The sequence below is a fragment of the Oryzias latipes genome, chromosome 12 (assembly GCF_002234675.1).
Source record: "Oryzias latipes chromosome 12, ASM223467v1".
Lineage (NCBI taxonomy): Eukaryota > Metazoa > Chordata > Actinopteri > Beloniformes > Adrianichthyidae > Oryzias > Oryzias latipes.
In genome coordinates this window covers 8,896,088-8,918,235 of record NC_019870.2, presented here as the reverse complement: position 1 = coordinate 8,918,235, position 22,148 = coordinate 8,896,088, and the positions used below count along the sequence as shown (strand labels likewise).

General features: G+C 37.9%; 1 protein-coding gene across 5 annotated transcripts in view; it reads left to right on the top strand.

Annotated features, from left to right (window-relative positions):
• The window catches only part of LOC101161907 (potassium channel subfamily T member 1), a 31,997-nt gene extending 10,644 nt beyond the window's left edge, over window positions 1-21,353 (top strand). For 3 of the 5 annotated variants that reach the window (XM_011481581.2, XM_011481583.2, XM_020707578.2), the window contains 23 exons: window positions 543-626; window positions 934-1,028; window positions 2,285-2,465; window positions 2,546-2,710; window positions 2,776-2,912; window positions 3,835-3,898; window positions 3,979-4,087; window positions 5,949-6,057; window positions 8,609-8,758; window positions 10,967-11,196; window positions 11,297-11,513; window positions 12,392-12,497; window positions 12,636-12,808; window positions 17,326-17,397; window positions 17,533-17,667; window positions 17,744-17,855; window positions 17,959-18,060; window positions 18,221-18,304; window positions 18,378-18,506; window positions 18,587-18,881; window positions 18,965-19,030; window positions 19,097-19,181; window positions 20,529-21,353. In XM_011481581.2, coding sequence (XP_011479883.1) covers window positions 543-626; window positions 934-1,028; window positions 2,285-2,465; window positions 2,546-2,710; window positions 2,776-2,912; window positions 3,835-3,898; window positions 3,979-4,087; window positions 5,949-6,057; window positions 8,609-8,758; window positions 10,967-11,196; window positions 11,297-11,513; window positions 12,392-12,497; window positions 12,636-12,808; window positions 17,326-17,397; window positions 17,533-17,667; window positions 17,744-17,855; window positions 17,959-18,060; window positions 18,221-18,304; window positions 18,378-18,506; window positions 18,587-18,881; window positions 18,965-19,030; window positions 19,097-19,181; window positions 20,529-20,646 — 3,018 coding nt within the window. In that variant the 3' untranslated portion in view covers window positions 20,647-21,353. Of the gene's footprint in view, window positions 1-542; window positions 627-933; window positions 1,029-2,284; window positions 2,466-2,545; window positions 2,711-2,775; window positions 2,913-3,834; window positions 3,899-3,978; window positions 4,088-5,948; window positions 6,058-8,608; window positions 8,759-10,966; window positions 11,197-11,296; window positions 11,514-12,391; window positions 12,498-12,635; window positions 12,809-17,325; window positions 17,398-17,532; window positions 17,668-17,743; window positions 17,856-17,958; window positions 18,061-18,220; window positions 18,305-18,377; window positions 18,507-18,586; window positions 18,882-18,964; window positions 19,031-19,096; window positions 19,182-20,528 lie in introns of those variants that run through there. The other 2 variants (XM_020707576.2, XM_020707579.2) reach the window with 2 other exon arrangements.
• Window positions 21,354-22,148: the final 795 nt, after the last annotated feature.

Genomic DNA, 22,148 nt, shown 5'->3' with positions numbered 1-22,148 from the left:
TGAATTTCATACAAAACTAAATCCAACTTTGGACGGTTGTGTCCGACACATTTAAAATCACTGATAGAAAAGCAAAAAAAAAAAAAACCTGTCTTTTAAAGGGTGGCTCAGTAAAAACTCATAATTGTGGAGGTGCTGGGAGTACATCTTCTCATTGATACAAACCAGCTGAGGAGGTTTGGACAAATAATGTTGGATGAATGGATGGTTGAATAGATGAATGGAAGCGTTTCTAATAATTGTAGTAAAAAAATGATGATTCACTTTAAGAGGTTTGAGAGCATCTCTTGGATTGATGGGAATTTTATTTTGTTATTTTTTATGTTTTTTTTTAATTGTTGATTTATTTTATTGACAGATTGGTTTCTAAAAGCTTGCAGTGTATTAGCCAGCATAGGAACAGTTAGTACTTAGAGTGGAAGTGCTGGAAGCATTAAAATGGACAATTATTAATAAATAATTAGAACAACAATGTACACTTCCTTCTAATGAGTCTTTTTTTCCGCCGTACAAACTAATAAAAATGATTCATCTGTCTCTAGATCTTCTGGCCTTCAATTAGAAACATCTTCATTCCCGTGTTTCTCAACTGCTGGCTCGCTAAATGTGCTTTGGAAAACATGATTGTGAGTGCAAACCTTATTATTGGACTTGTTAATGCCCTGTTTTTAATCATACTTTTTATTAACTGTGTGTAGGCGAGATTTTTATTGCTGTGTTTCACTCTGCAGGGTTTATAAAAACCTGAGTGCTTCATTCATCTGAAGCTTTTCCATCCTAATTGCACACTTACAAATGATGCAGAGTTTTAGTGTTTCAGGCTGTAAAGTTGCAGAGTTCATGTTTTATTAGTCTCAGATGCAGGTTTAATATTTGAAAGGCCACAGCTTTTGGTTACTTTCTCGATGAAGTGAGTTTTTTATTGTTGTGCAGAATGATGTCCACAGAGCAATCCAGAGAACCAACTCCGCCATGTTCAACCAGGTCCTGATCCTCATCTGCACCCTGCTCTGCCTCGTCTTCACCGGGTGAGACAGACGCTACATGGATTTTAAAGCAACACTATAGAGTAGAAATAATTACAGAGACAATATTTGATTTAGTCAGTAATAACATGGTATTTGTCTGCATTTAAACCAGAAATTTCCTAATATATCTGTTAATACTAATACATGTATTATGTAGTATAATGGATTTAAATAAGTATAGCGTATTTGTGTATGGAGATCTCTTGGGCAAACAGATTAGTCATTAGGAGGCTTGAAATGAGCTTTTGCCCTTTAATAGTTGGTTTACTCATAATCATAAATATCCTAGATGCTTTATGAGCAATAAAGAAGTTATTAGAAAATATTTTTTTTACCTTTTTTAGGACCTAAAACTATTGAGTTTAGGGAAAAAAAAGTTACCTTTGATTAATGAAAAAGAAAATGTATCAAATCCTAGTAGCTATCCATAAATTGCTATAAAATTATTACTTTTTCAAAACTTTTACTCTAAATTTAACCACACTTAATGTTTAAAAGTAGTACTTTTGAATTAAAAGTAGAATATGACTCTGCAGAAGAAAAACAAAATAAGAAATTAAAAACAAATTGAAGAAGCAAAAAGTAAATATAATGGCAAAATATTACCAAGACACAGCTAAAGCTTCACAGAACAACACAGAGGAAAGTTAACATGGTTTGAAGGAATAGCTTTTTGTCTGAAAGTGTCCAAACCTAACCTAATAGGTTACTGTAAATGTGCAAAGCGACTTACTAAACTTAATGTACTGGATCTAAATTACTTGTCAATAACTGTTTAAAGGGTCTCTATCATGCAAAGTCAACTTTTTCAGCTTTTAAGTGTATTATAATGTTCATTCCTCACAAAATACAACCCCAAAGCGGTATTATGCTCCGTTCACGCATTTCTAAGTATTCCTCTAAAACCCTGCTCTCTGAGCACCAGCCCCTCCCAACCCACAGAAACGACTGGATTCTCACATTGTGATGTCCATAAGTAAGAACAGCCCCTTCTAGGAAGAATTTGCGCTGGCACCACTGCCCCCAGCCTAACACAAACACCCACTTTCTCTGTGGAGCTAGTGATGATTGGCAAAAATGCTTTCCTTTTATATGAACAATATCCCCATTCCTTTTGCAAAAGTTCGGATGTTGTTTTTGTTTTCGTGGGCGAAAAGGAGACTCGCTGCCGAGGCCGACTTTTGGTTGACGTCATGAAATCCGCTGCGTCTTCTTAAAAAATCCTGACAGGTCTCCTTTAATCTCATTTCATGCAGCACATGTGGGATTCAGCACCTGGAGAGGGCAGGCAAAAACCTCTCCCTCTTCAACTCCTTCTACTTCTGCATCGTCACCTTCTCCACTGTGGGGTTTGGAGACGTCACTCCACGCATTTGGCCGTCTCAGCTGCTGGTGGTCATAATGATCTGTGTGGCTCTGGTGGTTCTACCACTGCAGGTAAGATGATGTTTTTTGCCTCCAACATTACCATTTCTCACTTGTGGCTCATAGTTTATTTCAGCTTATGTCTGTGTCAGTTTGAGGAGTTGATTTACTTGTGGATGGAGAGGCAGAAGTCTGGAGGGAACTATAGTCGCCACAGAGCTCAAACAGAAAAACACGTCGTGTTGTGTGTCAGCTCACTCAAAATAGACCTGCTGATGGACTTTCTCAATGAGTTCTATGCTCATCCCAGACTACAGGTACCCACACATTTTTAAAAGAATTACTCAAAAAGTTCTGGCATAACTTCCGCTTAATCTTCAAGGATTACTATGTGGTGATCCTGTGCCCAAGTGAGATGGACGTGCAAGTGCGAAGGGTGCTGCAGATTCCCCTGTGGTCTCAGAGGGTCATCTATCTGCAGGGATCGGTCCTCAAAGACCAGGATCTGATGAGAGCCAAGTAAGCAGAAGATGCTTCGTGAAGCCTTTTAGTGTTTAAGCAGTGGGCTGGTTTACCAAAGGGGTAGTTCTGCATCTTAACACATCAAAATATACTTAAACAACAAAATTCAGATTTGATAGATTTTAGAATAAGGTGGTTAATATTATAATTGATCCAAAACAAAGTCAAATTATGAATATAGAGACATGAGATGTTCCTAATAAACGAATAAAACACCTTAATTTCAAAATTAGAACTTGATAGAAGAGGGTTAGGAGTATGTAAAGTATAAATGATTAATCTTTTGATCTTTTTTCATCAAATTTGTTGAATGAAATGTTCGCCTCTGATCTCATTAAACCTTTGCCTGAAATCTACTGTAGCTGAACATAAAAATGACACTATCAAGCTTCAATCAACAGCAAATTTCAATGACGCTTTGCGTTTTTTCCATGGCATAATGGCCAGTTTGTGTCTTTTCTCATCACTCACACTCTGCAAGCAACTGAATACCGCTTTAAGCGGTAATGCAGACTGGAGCTGTCAATATCTGTGTAACAGATCTTTGTGTTTTTTCAAAAGAAATGCTTTGAATCAAAAGAAGAAGAAAAAAAAAGAAATTACTCTTTACCTCGGCTGTGTTTTGAATTGAACAGTTAAAGGTAAAGGACTGTGGCACGCTTGTTTCCTACATCTGGCAGTGTTTCAAATCCTCCCACGCTTGCTTTGGATTCTGCCCTCCTCTGGCTTTGTTAATATCATGAAAACACACTTTCACAATCTCGGATGTTCTGCTCACATGTTATTTCAGCCTTTTTAGAGCTTTGCATAATTGCAGGAAAAACTTAAAATGTGTAATAAATAATATTGGGTTCTCGTCCGTTTTTCACTGTTTGTGGAGATTTTCACTTGTCTGATGCTGTCATTCTGTCGCATGCAGGATGGACGACGCAGAGGCTTGTTTCATTCTGAGCAGCCGGAACGAGGTGGACCGCATGGCTGCGGTAAGACACGCAGTGATTCAGAATTGAAGGCACTCATTAGTTGAACCATATAGATATATTTTACTTTCTTTCTCTCCCAGGACCATCAGACCATTTTGAGAGCTTGGGCAGTGAAGGACTTTGCACCAAACTGCCCTCTTTATGTGCAAATACTCAAACCTGAGAATAAGTTCCATGTTAAATTTGCAGGTAAACTCTCTTACGCTGTTTGATATTGATCATCATGGGGTAAAAATGCTTTTTTCAATAAACTGATAAAATGTTTTCATTTATAATTTATAATAACTGTTTTGTATCATTTTTTAACTTCACGTTTTTACTTCACTGATGCTTGTTTTGTGTACTTTAAAAAAATTGTATACAAAAAAAAAGAATAATCAAGCAGCCAAAAATATTTAAATAATTGACAATTTTAATGTTATTTCCATTATAGCATATTTATCATATTAGAACATTTATGGAAAACAAGGAAAACCTGTTTTCCATAAACAGCAATACATTTTTTTAAAATTGGCATTAAAACAGTAAATTCAAAATAATTTAGGCAGTTATTCTGCAGGAGTAATAATAATAAACTCTTTAAAAGCTAATAATTCAAACTCTCAATTAAACTTATTAAATATGGAAACTCCCACACTCATGCAATAACTTAAGTTACACTTTTTTTTCTTTAAATTGCTGCTAAAACTTCTGGTCAAAGACAAAAGGTTTTCACATTAAACACGCTTTAAGACTCAAATATAAAAGACTTAAAGATATTTTACTAAGTAGTTGTTTAAAATAATTGAAGACCCAGTAATATCTTAGGCTTTTAAAATTTTTGGTTTTTAAATTATGATTTATACAATTTTTAGACAAAATCCCAAAACCTGTGTTGTTTTTCTGGGACATAGTTTCAGCGAACCGGCAGAAGTTTATCAGAAACTCACCTCTGAGTTGTTGGCGGGACCATGCTAACGGTCAGCCGCAATCCCACACCCCACTATTCCTTGTTGCTGAGAGCTCTCTGTTTACACTCACTCTACTAGTTTACAGCCACTCACACTCTCAACCTAACATTATCTGTGCAACAAAAATGGCGAGCAATATCAGAGCTATGCAGCCGTACAGTTTTGAACCCGATGCCAGATCAAATGAGGAAAATAAAGACGTACATGGGTCTATTTGTCTGCAAGTGGATGGATGCATCAGAATGAAGAGGAGCAGGGAGCATGTGGCCTACTCAATGTTTTTCTGCATCAAAAAAAAGCTCTTTTTCAAGCAACATTTTTTATCTACTCCTGATTAATAACAGTTTGAATAAAGAAATACCGGTTGTCAGAAATGAATTTTTAAGCTTAATCTCTTAACATTTGTCCTTCAATATGGCAAAAATGGAACCAGGACATCTTAAAAACTCCAAAACTACAATTTTTATTGGAGTGGGAGCCCAACTTTGAACATCATCATTAAATGAATTCAATGAGATCAAAATGGCAAGACTTGTGAATGTTGTTTGAAGCAGTTCTTGTAAATTCTATTAAATTCTTCAAAAAGACCCACTTTTCTTGACCAGGGAAGCCGGTGTTGCTCAGTTTCTTCCTTTCTCCGAAAATAACCTAAAGCTGTTCTTTTCCTTTTCAAACGAGCCCAAGGACTCAGAATATTTGATTTAATTGATGTATTTGGCAATGCTTGCAGTATAGTTTGCTATAAAAGAACTAATTACTGCTTTCATTGCGTCTCCTCTGATTTATAGCCAGTGACCAATCTTGGTTTATTGTTGTCAAGCTTTACAAAATCACAATGAAATGTTTCACTTCAACTAGAAATGGATTTCTGCAGTCTGCGAAGCATTTTTCAACTATTTTTAAAAATGCACCTATTGTTATGCTCTTTAGACGTGTTATGTGTTGTTGTTGTTTTTTTGGCAAGTTTTGCATGCTGGTTAAGCATAATGGCTTTTTGTAGGTAGTCCATTTTTGTAGGCTTAATTTATTAAAAAAATATTTATGGGAATAATTTTGAGTAGATGTACTTCTGTCATTTTTATAAGTTTCTTTCCTTTCAGATCATGTTGTGTGTGAGGAGGAGTTCAAATATGCCATGCTGGCTCTTAATTGTGTGTGCCCTGCTACTTCCACCCTGGTGACGCTCCTCGTGCACACTTCCCGTGGACGGTCAGTTGTTACCTAGTTACCTCCTCATAAAATATATTCATTTTTTCTCTCAGTGTGACTGAAAAGTTCATTTTTTATTTTTTTATTTTACACGTTATTATGTGCGGACTGTAGCCAGAATAGACGGAAATGGAAGAATGGAAGAATTGAGAAAGAAAGCAAAGGCAGAAGTCTACATTCCTTGAGCTTCTCAGTAGGAAGTGAAGCAAGTGCATGAAAAGAGAGGAGGCGGCATTCAGAATTGATTTCTCTTTAAGGCCTGTGTTTTCTGTGGAACAGTTTGAAAAGCTTTCTGACAGAAAATGATTTCTTGTGGCATTTAAACAATAATTTTTTTCAAACTGTTGTTAGTAGCAGAAAGCACTTTAGAAAGAATTGTTCGGCTTCTGTGCCTGTGGGAAGTTATCTCAATATTTCTACAAAGATGATTCTTCAGCTTTGTCCCTTTACATTAATCTAAATGTACTTTTCTTTCATGTAACAGCGTTCACAACCAGCACAGCCCCTCAAGTTAGTTCAGAAATCATTTTGAAGCTTTTAATAACTCAACTGACTGAACTCAGTCTACAGCAATTTCACTGTTAACTTGACTCAACTTGATTCTACTCTCCTTTACTCGACACGACTCTACTTGACTCAACTCATCTTAACTCAGCTGTTCTGTACTTTACTGAACACAACTGAACTGAAATGAACTGAACTCAGCTTAAATTAACTTGACTCATCTTGACTTAATGGAACTCAATTCAGCTCTACTGTACTGTACTGTACTCCACTCTACACTACTCTACTCAAGCTAACTACTCTTTTGAACTTCACTGAACTTAACTCTATTCAACTTCTTTCATCTTGACTCTTTAACAGAACTCAACTTAACTCTTAAGCGCTCTGCATTGACTGAACCCAACTTAACAGAACTTAACTGAAGTCAACTTAAGTTAACTCGACTCAACTAGACTCGACTTGACTTAATGGGCGGCCATGGTGCAGCGGTCGAGCAGTCGACCCATGATCGTAGGATTGCAGGTTCGATTCCCGCCTTGCACGCCCATGAGTCGATGTGTCCTTGGGCAAGACACTGAACCCCACCTTGCCTCTGGTGGGAGGTTGGCGCCAGTGTTCGGCAGCGGAGTCGCCACCAGTGTGTGGATGTGTGTGTGAATGTGTGTGTGCATGGGTGAATGGGTCTGTGACTGTAAAGCGCTTTGGGCCTTGTAGGTAGAAAAGCGCTATATAAGTATACGCCATTTAATGAAACTTAATTCGGCTTTAGTCTACTGTACTCTACTCAAACTAACTACTCTTCTATATTGAACTGAATGGACTATAACTCTATTTATCTTATTTCAAATTGACTAATTTTGACTATTTCACTGAACTCAACTCACCTTAGCTCTACTCTTCTCTACTCTACTCTACTAAACCAGACTGAACTCAATTCAACTTAAACTCGACTCAACTTAACTTAATGGAATTCTACTCTGCTCTACTCTACTCTGCTCTACTCTGCTCTACTCTACTCTGACTTAATGGAACTCAATTCAACCTAATGGAACTCCATTAAGCTCAGCTCTACTTAACTCAGCCTAAGGTTTTTTTTAAAATGATTTTTGAGCCAACTTTGGGGGGTTGTGCTGGTTGTGAGTGCTGGTACTGTAGGTGGGGAAGCATTTTTTAAAAGCGCATTCAGACAAACAAGGAAAGTTGTAGCACACAAATAATTTGCAGGAAAAAGGCCATATAAAGCTCTGATGCTTACATAACATGTCAATAAATTTAATGCTATGGCTGGGTGAGTGTAAAACAAAACCGATACATACAGAACATTACAAAACCATCATTGAGGAAATGGTGAGACTTAGAAAAAATAAAAAAAACTTTAATTTTTAACTACCTAAGCCTAACAGTTCTTTTTAAAATAGCTTCTATTCACAACTGCTTGGAAAAATGATCTTTTAAATGTTTAGTTTGCATTCCTTTGTCTCTTTAGAATCCATATTTGTGTGTCCAATCCTGAGACCCTCTAAACCTACAGGGACCACAAGATGTTAACATGTCAGTTCTGGGCACTGCTGAACCGTCTAATCTCTATTCTCTGACTCGTCAAGTCTTAGCTGTTCAAACAGCTCGTTATTATTTTTGATTCATTGGCTTTTTCATCTATATAAATGCATGAGCATCTTAGAGTAGATGGCTATAATTTACAAGGAGGCCTTGAGTAATTTATCATGAAGAAAGGATTCTGATTTCTACATTGAAGTTTCGAAGGCAAAGCAAAATCCAATATATGAGATGATTTATGTAAACGGTATCTAATGCTATGAAACTACCGTCTATTCAACTCTGTCAAAGTGATAGAGTATTTATGATACAAACAAAAACACAAAGCTAGATGGATCAATGTGACTGCTCTTTTCGAAAGACTGTCCTTGAGGTTTTATTATTTTGCTTGATTGGGAGCCTTTCTGAAAGGTGTTAATCAAGAATGCATGCGCATATGCATATAAATGGACTTCAATGATGGGCTTGTATTTTCTCTGAATGGGTGCAGAGAAGGACAACAGTCTCCAGAACACTGGCAGAGGATGTATGGATGTTGCTCTGGCAACGAGGTCTACCACATTCGCCTGTGCGACAGCAAGTTCTTCGGAGAGTATAATGGAAAAAGCTTTACATACGCCTCCTTCCATGCTCACAAAAAGTAAGTGGACTTGAAGCATTTTATTTTTACATGTTCAACAATTTAACATGTTTGAGTAGTTGTTGCCAGTGCCCCCTTCAAGTAAAACTATATAATTATTGTTATTATTTGGCAAGTAAAATTTTAAGTAGGGCCGCAGGAAATGAGGAAATCTCTCAATTTGCTATATTAACGTGATAACAATATAACATGCAATACATAAACAAATAGCAAAACAACAAAATATATCATTTCCATTTCACTGCAACAGTTGAATTTAAATAAGAGACAACATACCTTAAATTATACTCCAAATGACACTCTTCTGCATAGGAGGTGAGCATCTAACATAAAAGTGCTCCATCCGACTGGTCAAATGCATAAAGGGATTTATGTGACTTATTAAATCCTTCAAGCTGCCATAAGATTGTTTTAACACATTTAAGGAATGCATTTGTTGCAATTTTCTCAATCTTTTGCGATATGTGTATTGCACAGCTTGATATTGCAATAAGGATAAATGTGCAATTTATTGTGCAGGCCTAATCTTAAGCAAGCATCAACATTTTCTCTTAAAAAAGACGTTTATTTGGCAAAGATTTAGCCCCAGGAACGGGATCCATGGCCACAAGTGTTGCTGCTAATCAAATGTTCTGGTTTTTATTTATCGTAAGAATAGCATAGAATAGGATGTAGCCAAAGTTATGTTCCACTTGTTGTATCTAGGCAGGATGGTGCAAATATCGCAGGTACAAAAAAAAACCTAGAACATTCAAAAGAAAAACAAACAAACAAACACAGCAAATGACACCATACATGAGGAGAAATTAGTTCCAAAAAGAAACTAAATGTTGACAATGTCACATTTATTATCCACCCCGTACCTGCTTTGTATAACCTACATATCACCTGTGTCCGGTGATTCCAGACTCTCATGGACTGAATACACTTGATCCATGTAATCTACAGCTGGCTGGACAGATATTGCAACATGTTGAGGGCCTTATGGATGTTGAAGTTCAATACTATGACGTGGTTTGACAGTAGATTTTTAATGTGGAATCACCCTAATGAACCTGACCCCCAAACTAATGATGTTCACACCTCCACTAGATCTGAGGTGTGCCTACAGCTTTAAAAACTGCAAACCTGGAAAATGCCATCAATACATTTGTGTTTTCCCAAATTGACTTCAGGTTTTTATTTCCCTCTTAAAGTAAATCAAGACCAATAGTTACCCTGTTCCCAGTGGCAGAGCTACAACATTTTAAATAGGGGGGCAGGAGGGGCAGAAGACTTTGGAAGGGTGGCAAATGAGAACACCAAAGTGGAAGGCCATTATAAGTAAAAGGATCAAAAATACATAAAATACATGTAAAAGATACCTAATTTGACTTCTGCGTATCTCCTTTCCACACGTTTATTGTTCTTAGTTTCTGTCAAATAGAAACTATTTTAAACAACTGACTATAGATATCAGCAAGTGAATAAATTTGTCCATTGTTGATTTTAGAAATATGTTTGAAATAAAAATTACAATGAAATAAAAAAAAATTAACTATACATCATGGCACTGTCCGAAGAGATTGAGTGGGTTTTGTTTTGAAGGGGTTTTTGAAGTACGACTTTTCAGTTCAAAAAGTACACAAAATTCATCTGAACAAACCACAAGACTTCTGGAACGAATAAAGGGAAGTCATTTTGCCAAAATGTCCAAAGGCAGATTTGCAAGAAAATCAAACTGTTAAGTGAGGTGATTCAGTGTTGAGCACAGGGGTGGAAGTATACTGATTTGTGCTTGATTTGCATCAACAGTATTGAGTGAACTCCAAATCTGTCCAAAACCTCCAAGTTAAATAAAGATTTGGTCTTAGAAGTGAGGAAATATTGTAAGCACATCATTCTGTCTATTTCAGAATAACTGGGATATAATTAATTTAGAATTTTGAAAAGATAAATTCAATGATCAGACCTCGGTGCAAATAAGCCTAATTAATAAGTGCCCAGAAATATTACCTAGCTAAACAATTTTTTAACAGAAGAAAATCAAGTCATCTGCAGCAGCCAGGAAGACCTCTGATAGCACATACAACAATGTAATCTAAAATTACAATAGCTTAACATGAAAACCTTAATCAAAGCCAAGCTATTCTTTAACATATTGTAATACAGAGGAGCATTCATTTTTCTCTCTCCACACAATAACTCAATTGTAATTGTAATTTTCAGGTACGGTGTTTGCCTTATCGGAATAAAGAGGGAGGAGAACAAAAGCATTCTGCTTAATCCTGGACCGCATCACATCATGGCATCCACAGACACCTGTTACTACATCAACATCACCAAGGAGGAGAACTCCGCCTTCATCTTTAACCAGGAGGAGAGGAAGGGACGCCCCGCTGGGGGAATCTACGATGGGCCCTCACAGCTGCCTGTGCACAGCATCATTGCCAGCATGGGTAAAACTGATTACACCGAATCCTGAACATCTACTAGTTGGAACAAATTTGACTTGACTGAAGGTATCTAGGCTCTATAACCGAGTGAATGTGCTTACAGGTACGGTTGCAATAGATCTCCAGAACACAAGTCCACCAAACATCTCGGGGGGTAAATTGGTCCCGCCTACTGTGAATGGAACAGGCATTCGTCGTCCGAGTATTGCCCCAGTCCAGGAAATTGCTGATGCCAACTCTATCCTTGCATGTGATCTTCTGGGTGACCAATCAGAAGACGATTCTGTCTTCACAGATGAAAAAGGTCGTTCGCCCACAGAGTAAGCACTTTTTGAAAACTCTTTTTGCCATGTTCCTCTTGGGTTTGACAGTCAGTGCGGTTAATCTGGTTTACAGATATGACTTCAAATAAAGAAACTCTGGGAGTTAAAAACCCACTTCAATGAAAATTGTGTTTTTAACATGTTTTTGTCACATTTTTCTCTGATGGAGGACATATATGAAGCAAATCAAGCTCAAAATTGACTTTTCTGAATATTTCTTTATTCAAATTGTTATGAATCAAGAGCTGATGAAAAAAATAAAAACGTTTAAAAAAAGAGTTTATTTGTAAAGTAGAAAAAATACTCTGAGCAAGCCAAAAGCTTTGCACCAACGGTGTCACCCACAATTTCTAATTAAATGTTGCCGCTCTGCAGAAATTATGTCCTAGAACACAAGAACACAGGTTTTTTGATTTGGGCTAAAACAGCAAATTCATAAATAAAAGGCCGCTTTTAAAAAAGATCAGAAGATGATCTGAGTGAGTCTTTTAAAGCGGAAATTTGTGTTGAGGGAGTCCACAAAATCTGAGCAGGGTGGACCGAGAAGCGGGTAGGAACCTTTTTTTTGGGCACACCAGGTCACCACAACTTTTCCATTGTTGCTCACAGCAACTAGAAGCATGGTCCTCATGCTCTCCGTCCCCTGGCACTTATTATCCGATGGTATAGAGAACATCCATCTAACAGCAGCCAAATGGTACACATTTGTTATTAGCAGCAGTAATTTGTGGTTAATAAGCATAAACATTTTTCTTCAATGTTTTTTTTCTGCACTTCAACCAGAAAGGTGTTAAATTTTAAAGGAAAAAGAAAAAGTCATCACACTGCATTTTTTAATCAAATGTGTCCTTTCTGCTTCCTGGAATGCTTTTCAGGTATGTTAAAGGTTATCCTCTGAACTCGCCATATATCGGGAGCTCGCCCACTTTGTGCCATCTGTTGGCTGAAAAAGCCCCGTTTTGCTGCCTACGACTGGATCAGGTGGGCAGTTGCTTTTCCTTCAACTTAGTCACTCAATTACAAACCCGCCTCAATCGTTCCCTTTTTCTGACCTCCGCTGCACAAAACGATACATCAAATGCCTGTGTGTTGTTGTTTTTCTTCTTTTTTTGTGTGCAGGGGTGCAGGCACAACAGTTTTGTGGATGCCAAAGCGTACGGATTTAAGAACAAACTCATCATTGTGTCAGCCGAGACCGCGGGGAACGGTCTCTATAACTTCATCGTGCCTCTCAGAGCTTATTACAGACCCAGGAGAGAGCTCAACCCCATTGTGTTGCTGCTGGATAACCCGTGAGTTTGTCTTTGCGCACATCCAGTAACGCATTGTTCCCTTCCTGTCCTGTCACTCCGTCCTTCACTGTGTCACGCTGGGAAGTATTATGTATGTTAAAAGCTAAGCACTTATGACAAGGCTGTGGAGGTGGGATGCCATTTATAGTCCTGATGTTAAATTACTGCAAATGCTCACAGCAACTGGGTGCTTTTAGTGACAAAGAAGAAAAAAGTCGGCTCTCTGAACCTCCAGACGGTCACCATGGTAACCCGTTTTGCCTTGAGTCTGAATGATATATATGTTGATACAAGGGGAGAAAATTATTTCCTTGGGAGACCGTCATGCAAGCTTTCATCAATGACCCCAATATGTCCCTTTTTCAACCCCCACATGCAACTTCCAGGACTCTCGCAGACGCACAAGAACAAAAAAAGAGCCCAACCTCTTCCTCCATGCAGCTCCTTGTTTTGTCGCACACACAAAAACGCCCACGCCACTGCAATTCAAGCACTTACGACAGCTTTGGGTCTGTTTTCAGCAGAACTGGGCAGATGCATAAAATAATGCCTTGTCAAGTGCGATGCTGAAGGGCAGGCAATGATGAACACATTCAGTCCCAGAGTGTCTTCTTCACCATGAACTCATTCTTTAGCTTAAAGACACTTAATTTCAGTGAGAATACAAGGTTTCGGAAAGGCTTCTGTTTGCATTTTCACTTTTAAGCCATATTACCCTTGAAACAACCACAAAGTAAAGAATGCTGAGCCCATGTGAAGCCAGAGATCCTCCTGGATTCGACCTAGATTTGTTTTAAAATCTGCTGCATGGTGGTGCAGGGATCTGCCTCACAACAAGGAAATCCTGTTTTAAATGATGGGGCTTTTCTGGAGGAGTTTAGATGATTTCTTTGTGAGTTATCTTTGTGCTCTTCCAATGTCATCTTCAATTTTTCTTTGGGGATTTTTACCTTTTTTAATGAATAAAACAAATACACATTAGTGTCAAGTTAATTTATTTGGGTTGTTTGTCATGGACCACTGTTATTTAGTTTCTACATCCTCCTTTTTGGTTAAACACTGATAAAGTTTGAAACCATTTCTATGCAGATGACGCATAACTATAATTAAATAAATTTTTAAATGATACCTTTATGTAAAATGCCAAAAACAATCCACTGACCTCCTGGTTGAAGCACTTGTAAAATGTATGGAACCATTAGGATACTTTTGTTTAAATTGGACACATCCATCCATCCATCCATCCATCCATCCATCCATCCATCCATCCATCCATCCATCCATCCATCCATCCATCCATCCATCCATCCATCCATCCATCCATCCATCCATCCATCCATCCATCCATCCATCCATCCATCCATCCATCCATCCATCCATCCATCCATCCATCCATCCATCCATCCATCCTTGCTTCCTTCCTTCCTTCCTTCCTGGGAAAAGCTGGGATTTGAACCAGGGCCTTCTTGCTGTAAGGCGAGCAGCAGTGCAGCCCCTTAGATTGTCCCAATTTATCGAATTTGACAACAGAGGAGTCTTTTTTTCTAAACGTATTTTTACCTTACTGAACTGAACATGAACAGAAGGTAAATTACCCACAACACCAGTTAATTTATGGTCGATCGTAAAAATGTGTTTAAAAACCTGGATAGGGGTGAGAGGCTCCGTGTCCTGATGAGGTTTTTAGAAACCTAAACTGTTATTCAGTCTCAGTAAATTGATTGGAAAATAAATGCATTTTCAGAGGTTCACAAAATAAATGAATCTTAAACATATATGGACAAATAATTTTTTTATACAGTACTCACGCATACCACATTGAATCCATTAAATATCATATTTGCCAGAGTTTAATTGAGTGCTTGAAAGGGAATGCGACAAAGTGAACTTGTATGTAAACCCACCTCTATTATGTTCTACCTAAATTATTTACATAATTGCCATAATACAGAATACAATATATATGTCTAGTAATATAGTAATAGTAATAAAAATTCATATAAAATAAAATAAAAATGTACCCCTTGATTTTTATTGGACATCATTATTACACATAACCTAGGTGCACACACCCTGATAATTTGAATTTATTTCAAAATTATCTTCAAAAAATATTGTTAAAAAGTTCCTGCCAATACAGAACGCTGCTGCCAGAGTTTCTGGCAGTAAGAACTAGGAAAATTAACCACCACTATTCTCAAGTCTTTACTCTAGATCCAACTAAATATGAATTTAATTTTAAAGCATTACTTCTGTGCTAGTACCAAGCCCGGTTGCTTTGAGAGGGTTGCGTCAGGAAGGGCATCCGGCGTAAAACATTGCCAAGTTTACCATGCGACTCGTTCGCTGTGGCGACCCCTGATGGGAAAAGCCGAAAGAGAAACAACAACTTTACAAATGACTATATGAAATCCTGTTGATGGTTCAAGCTTCCAAATAAGCTCAAACATGCCCTAAAGTTATCTATATTTACATCTAGGCATTAATTTGAATTGTTTTCAGGAAAAGATGTTTAACGTTCTGCTCCAGCTGCCCTCCAACCACAGCATTTCTGTCTTTAGGCCTTTTGTTGGAACTTTTCATTTCATCAACTGCGTTTTATTCTAAAAGATAGACACAGTGAGTGAAATTAGCTCTTTTGGGTTAATTCCTTAAGGAAAATCAACTTATTACTGTTTTTATCCCAATCCTGCACCCCCCAATACTTCCTGTGTTCATTAGAATAACGGCCAACAAAAAACTTTTACCTACAGATGGCTGGGAAAGGAAAAAAGAAAAAATTTCAGTGTGCTGATTTTTGTGGGTCTGAAGGCACAATGGAAAAGGGGGATTTTAGCAAGTGTCCCCTATTTTCACGTTAATATTCAGTTTGGTAAAATATCAATACCATCATCTGAAAAAGGTTTTGTAGAGTCATCTAGTACAGTGTTTTTCAACCTTTTTTGAGCCACGGCACACTTTAACCTTGACAAAAATCCCGTGGCACACCAGCATCCATAAATTTAAAAAAAAAAGGAGAAACTCCTAGTCTGTATTGATCTACAGCCCCTCCGCAATCTCACATGCATTTTTTTGATAATTGTGGCAGAAAAAGCTGGAAGTTGCAGCTGTTTTTTTTCTAAAAAATGTAATAAAAGTTAAGTAAGAAGATTTAAAAACTGTTTGATGTGTGTTCGTTGTTGTTTCAAGACGTTAAAGGAAGACTCATTGTGCGCAGAGACACTGTCACTTTAACCCAATGCCTCATGGGAAATGTAGTGCAAACAGCCGCCGAACGCAGACAGACTCCCGTCTCTGAGCTTCATTGTTTTGTTCACTTTTTCCACGGTCTGATACCGGATTCTGTGGAAAGCTACACCGCTAAATATGAGCTTTAGCTGGTATTTTTGTTGGAACTAAGCAATTTTATGAGCAGAATTGAAACAAGGAAGTGAGGACTTTAACCAGTTCTGATTGGTTGACTGATGACGTGTGATTAAGCCTCCAAGAATGATTGGTGGAGACAGTAAAAGGGGCGGGAATTTTCCGAAAACAGCTGACGCTACGGCTAAATTGCGGTACCGTCATTCTTATCAAAATGTATTTAATTTAATAAAATAAACATATAGAAAAAAACTATTTTATTCTTTTTCATATTCCTATATACTCAGTGTTTTATCAGGGCCTGTTTGGATGAACACAGAGATGATATCCTGGAGATGGTAAATGTTTTTAGATCAGTGAAAATGGGTAATTTCCCACGGCACACCTGACACTAGTGTGCCGCGGCACCCTGGTTGAAAAACACTGATCTAGTAGACATTAAAACCTTAGTCAACAACAATACAATACAATACAATAATACATCTTCACATTTTGCTTTCTGAAATAAACAGTTAAGACAGTTGGCACTGAAAGCTTAACGTCCCACTCCGATAATCTTTTGATCTATTGTAAAAATCTGGCCAGTGGTATTTTAATTATGATTATGACGTTTTTAGGCAACATAAAAAAAATCCTGTGTTGTTTTCACGGTTTCTGCAGATCACTAGGAGTTTGTCCGAAATTCACCTCTGAGAGTTGTGGCATAGCCACCCCGCCCCCTTCACCTTCTCTGAGAACAAGGAGCTTGTGTCTCGCCTGGTGTATTTTCTGCATCGCACATTGCATTTTTTTCTAATTGCCTTTTTCCCTCTGCTTCTGATTCACTACGACTTTAATAAAGAAATACACAGCAATACAATTTAAAGCTCAATTTTTTTTGTACTTCATCAGAAAAATTACGCAAGAACATGTTCAAAACAATTTTCAGCTGAGTGGGTCTTTAAGGAAATAGAAAAAAGTATTTAATCTGAAGAAAATTGTTTTTAAATAAGTGAACTAGGAAGCACAGTGTGAGGAGAGAAGGGAAAATGGAAGTGAGTGGTGTTAGGTTTCACAAGACACTCAACTCATCTTCAAGGACTTGAGCTTTGACACAACATCGTTCATGCATTCATTCATCTTCTATTATGTTTGTGTGTTTATGCTTTTTTCAGGCCGGATAATCATTTCCTGGAAGCCATTTGTTGTTTTCCGATGGTGTACTACATGGCCGGGACCATTGACAAGTAAGATCCTTGGAACTTGTATGCTGATAAACTCATTCTCACATGCAAAATCCTCAAAAAAAGGACTTAATTTGAATTAAATCAAGTGTTGATTTTGGAAAACTGTTGCTCATTTCTGCATCATGTGTGCTTCAGTCTGGACAGCCTGCTGCAGTGTGGAATCATCTACGCTGATAACTTGGTTGTCGTGGATAAAGAGAGCACGATGAGTGCAGAGGAAGACTACATGGCCGATGCCAAAACTATTGTGAACGTACAAACTATGTTCAGGTCATTTGTTTGCTTTTGTCCCTTCTGCTATGTTCTGCCGTCTTTGTGACCCTGACAGTGGATGTTCTGGCCACAGGTTGTTCCCCAGTCTCAGCATCATCACTGAGCTCACTCATCCCTCCAACATGAGGTTCATGCAGTTCAGAGCTAAAGACTGCTATTCCCTGGCTCTCTCCAAGCTGGAGAAGGTTCGGCAATCTGTTTGATGATTTCAATAATTTCACTGCATTTTTTTTTTTTTTTACGCTTACGAAGCGGCGGGTCATTAAGTGTTGCTATGACACTCCGCAGAAAGAACGTGACAAAGGCTCCAATCTGGCCTTCATGTTTCGTCTGCCATTCGCTGCTGGCAGAGTTTTCAGCATCAGCATGCTCGACACCCTCCTCTATCAGGTTGGTGCATTTTTAAAGAAACTCCCAGGTGATGATTTCCAGTACAGGTGAGCAGGGAGTGAGGGTAACACTGAAGCATGAGCGCCCTCTTGAGTACAAAGGGGGAAACTACACTCATTTAAGTTTTGACTGTGAAAGTTTTCCTCTTGTTCTGTCTCAGTCTTTTGTCAAAGACTACATGATACTCATTACAAGGCTGCTGCTGGGACTGGACACCACGCCGGGATCGGGGTTCCTCTGTGCTGTGAGTCCATTTTAAGAGGACATTTTCAACATATCCAGTTACTGTCAGAGTACATCTCTGTTTTTGATTCTAGATGAAAATAACCGAGGGAGATTTGTGGATCAGCACGTATGGGAGATTGTTCCAGAAGCTCTGCTCCAGTAGTGCTGAAATTCCCATCGGGATCTACCGCACGGAGTCGCACATTTTTTCTACCTCTGAGGTGAGTAAGCGAAGCATTAGGACAGTTTTTTTTTTTTTTCCTTTGCATCACCATTATCCTTCCTCTTCATCCCACATCAGTCACAAGTGTCTGTCAGTGTAGATGACTGCGAGGACACGAAAGACAGAGCGGACGACTCCCGCAGCAATGTCCAGTCAGACCCTCCCCTGCGGAGGAAGAAGAGCATGCAGTGGGCACGGCGTCTGAGCAAGAAAAGCGTGAGGTGGCAGGGGGGCAGCCGGGACTTGAACAAAGATCAAGCCCAGCGCATCGCTCAGCAGCGCCTCAACCTCTACAGACGCTCAGAGAGGGAGGAGCTGTCTGAGCTGGTCCGCAACCGGATGAGGCATCTCGGCCTCCCCACCTCTGGATATGGTAACGCTGGACGCTGCTTCTTTAGAACCTCAGCTTCTTTATTGTATTTGTTTTTTTATGTGAGCTTTTTTCTTCTCTGACAGCAGAAGACCTGTCAAATCTGACCGCCAGTGATGTGATGAACAGAGTTAACCTGGGGTACCTACAAGGTAAAGACATTTGGACTTGGATCCGTTTGTTTCTGGTGTTATTCTGACAGTGGTTCTATGTTTCAGATGAGCAGAATGACCAGCAGAACACTCTGTCTTATGTGCTCATTAACCCGTCTCCTGACACCAGGCTGGAGCTTAACGATGTTGTGTAAGTGTTACCATTACAGGATGAGCCGGGGGTGAGCCGGGTCTTTAGTTTTGTGGGTGTCTGTTTCTACCATCCAAAGTAATAATGCTGGATCATCAAGATAAACCTCTTTCATGCATTCTATAGAATAGAAAGTAAAAGCTGCTTGTATGTTATTAGTCTACAGTAATTTGGAGAAAAAAAGGTTTTGTATTGCTGTTAAGTTATTAAAGTTTTTAAATTCAAAACTAAAAAATATGTGGGACAGAAAAAAGGAACAATTTTAAAGAAAAAAAGTCAAATTTTTGAAGAAAATAATTAAAACATACTTAATCGTTATTTATTTATTTATTGATATAAATATATAATTTTATATACAATTTTGTTGAACAGTATTACCTATTGTACAACAATAGGCAATAAGAATTACATCTAGCAGTAAATATAGATATCCATCCAATCTATTGTTCAGTACATTAAAAAGATTAAAATGTAAAGATCTAGTTGATCTATGTATTTTGAAAATTAATGCATAAAGCTCATCAGAATTGTCTGCCACACAATATACAAAGAAGATTAAAAAATATACTTATTGTTTAATAGGATGCTTTCTCTTGCCATAATTCAGAACAAAAACAAAGTTAAGATGAGTTTCAATTTAAGGAGTCAAGATATGGAACAATTAAAAACAATGAATTTAAGAAACTAAATCACCTTCAAAAAAATATGCCTTTTTTTCCTCCTGGTCTTGCTTTCTTCTAAGTATGTAAAAGGGGCAGAAAAATAAATTTTTGTCTTTAATTTCGTAGGTAGTAGAATTTTTTGTTGTTTTTGTCATTTTTCGGAAATGAAGAGAAACACAAAACTTTAACCAACAGATAAATAAATGAAGGGGTTTTCCTGTCAGAATAAGAAGAAGAAGAAACTCAGAGCTCCAAAGAAAAAGTCAATTTTGTTTAGATTAAAGTGATATTCTAATGAAGTAAATCAATTGGTAAATTCTAAAGTAAAAAGTCAAAGTGAAGTCAGAATTTTAAGGGGAAAAAATTCTCATATTAGTCAGACACCTAAGGAAATTGTATTTTGTGCTTTGTTCTCAGGACTCTCATCATTTCCTATCAGTTTTTCTCTAATATATTAATAGTCTTCTACTGAATAGTAGAGGCAATTGTCACAAGTATTTTACTGCAAAATCTTCTGACCTCAAAAACCTCACTGAACCTTTATTTACATATTAATAAGTAATAAGTAATAAGCAGTAAAAAAAAGTGCAAAAACTGCAATACTCTTTTTTTCCCCTTCTTCTTCATTTAAGAGAGAACAACACAAATGCTGAAATGTCTACTCTTCTGCCCCCTCATCCTCAAGGTATCTGATCCGCTCCGACCCTCTGGCTCACGTTCCAGAGGAGCCGCCCATCCACAGCAGCAGCCTGAAGGAGAGACGTGAGTCCAGCATCGACGTCAGAGAGGACACCCAGCTCTGAAACCAAACTTTTTTTAATGCACCCCTCCTACACAGAGCGTCTGGAAAAAGACAAAGATGTCTGTAAATGTTTGAGTGCCTACTGCTATCCGGACACACTAGATGCCATCTGTGTCGTCCTTTTGCCACAAACGCCGTTCAGCAGAATACTGCATGGGGTCATTCTCTGCTCTCATGGATGAGCAGTTTTCCTGCTAGAAAACTGAATTTGTCAGGGCTTTTGTGATTATTTATTTATTTTTCCTGCTTACCGGTACACCTAAAAACATCTCCAAACCTCTCTAGGAGGATTGGAAATTTCAGGTGTAAGCAGATGAGCAGTTTTCTGCAGCATTCGACTCAGATGACACACTAAATATTTGGTACACTTTTTGTAGCTAAATCAGCAAAGTGGTTTTTCAGTGGTTTGAGGTCTAATTTAGTAGGTGAAGTGTGAACTTACCATTGTGTTGCTATCAGAGAAGCACTCTCCAGCCTTTATAGCAGGCTGTGTTTAACTGTATGAGGCATTTATCTTGTTTTCCACCATATTTATAACGTCACTCTCTGCAGTCCTCAGTGGCAGTTCTGCTTAAATCCACAGCTGTGGTTGTTTTTGGAGAAATCGATATCGAGTTTTTCATTTGACTCTTTGTACAAATGTTAGTGCTGACTATATTTGCACTTGAGTCCGGGTTTTACGTGCACATTAAAGTGCTGTTTAATGTATTCTGAGTTGTGTTATTTATTGCTGATATGTCTAATTCAGGGATGAGATAGACATCCCTGTAATCCAGAGAGATTTAGATTTAGAGTGACTTTTGGACGTTTTTAGCCAAAATCCAATAACCTTTGTCACTTTCTAGGATGTAGTTTCTACAGTGGTTCATTAGAAGTTCGCCTCTGTGTGAGCTTGAGGCCCGCTCAGTGTATTTTCTATGTTACAAATAAGTTCCTTTATTTGTAACATAGAACTGCATTTTTTTCTGCTCCTAATTCACGATTTAAAAAAATACCCAGTAATTCAATTTCAAGAATAATTTTCTTTATACATGTCCTCCATCATCAGAAAGATGACAATAGAACATGTTAAAAACACCATTTACATTGGACCGAGTCTTTAACATCCATGTTGACAAATGTGAACAAAGAGATTTTAAAGGTAACATTTTTAACATGTGTTGACTAAGTATTAAACACAGACGAAACACAGATTTTTATCATTGTATAGCATCATTTAACTATTTTATTGTTGTAGGCATTCCACTTTTGTTCTGAAAATTCCTAAGCTGCGTCAGAGAGACTCGACCAGAGCTTTTTCCTGCTAAATTAGACTCCTCCACAGTTTTCCCTTTTTAATTTTCGCATAACAGGAAAACAATAAATTAGAGAGAGAAAAAAATATCCCTAGTTCAGTAGATGCAGACAAAAACATTTTTCTGACCTGAAAGCTGACTCAGGACTGTGTATCTGCTCCTTTTCTGGTTTAAACCTAATGTAGCACTTAAAAATACTTACTGGAAA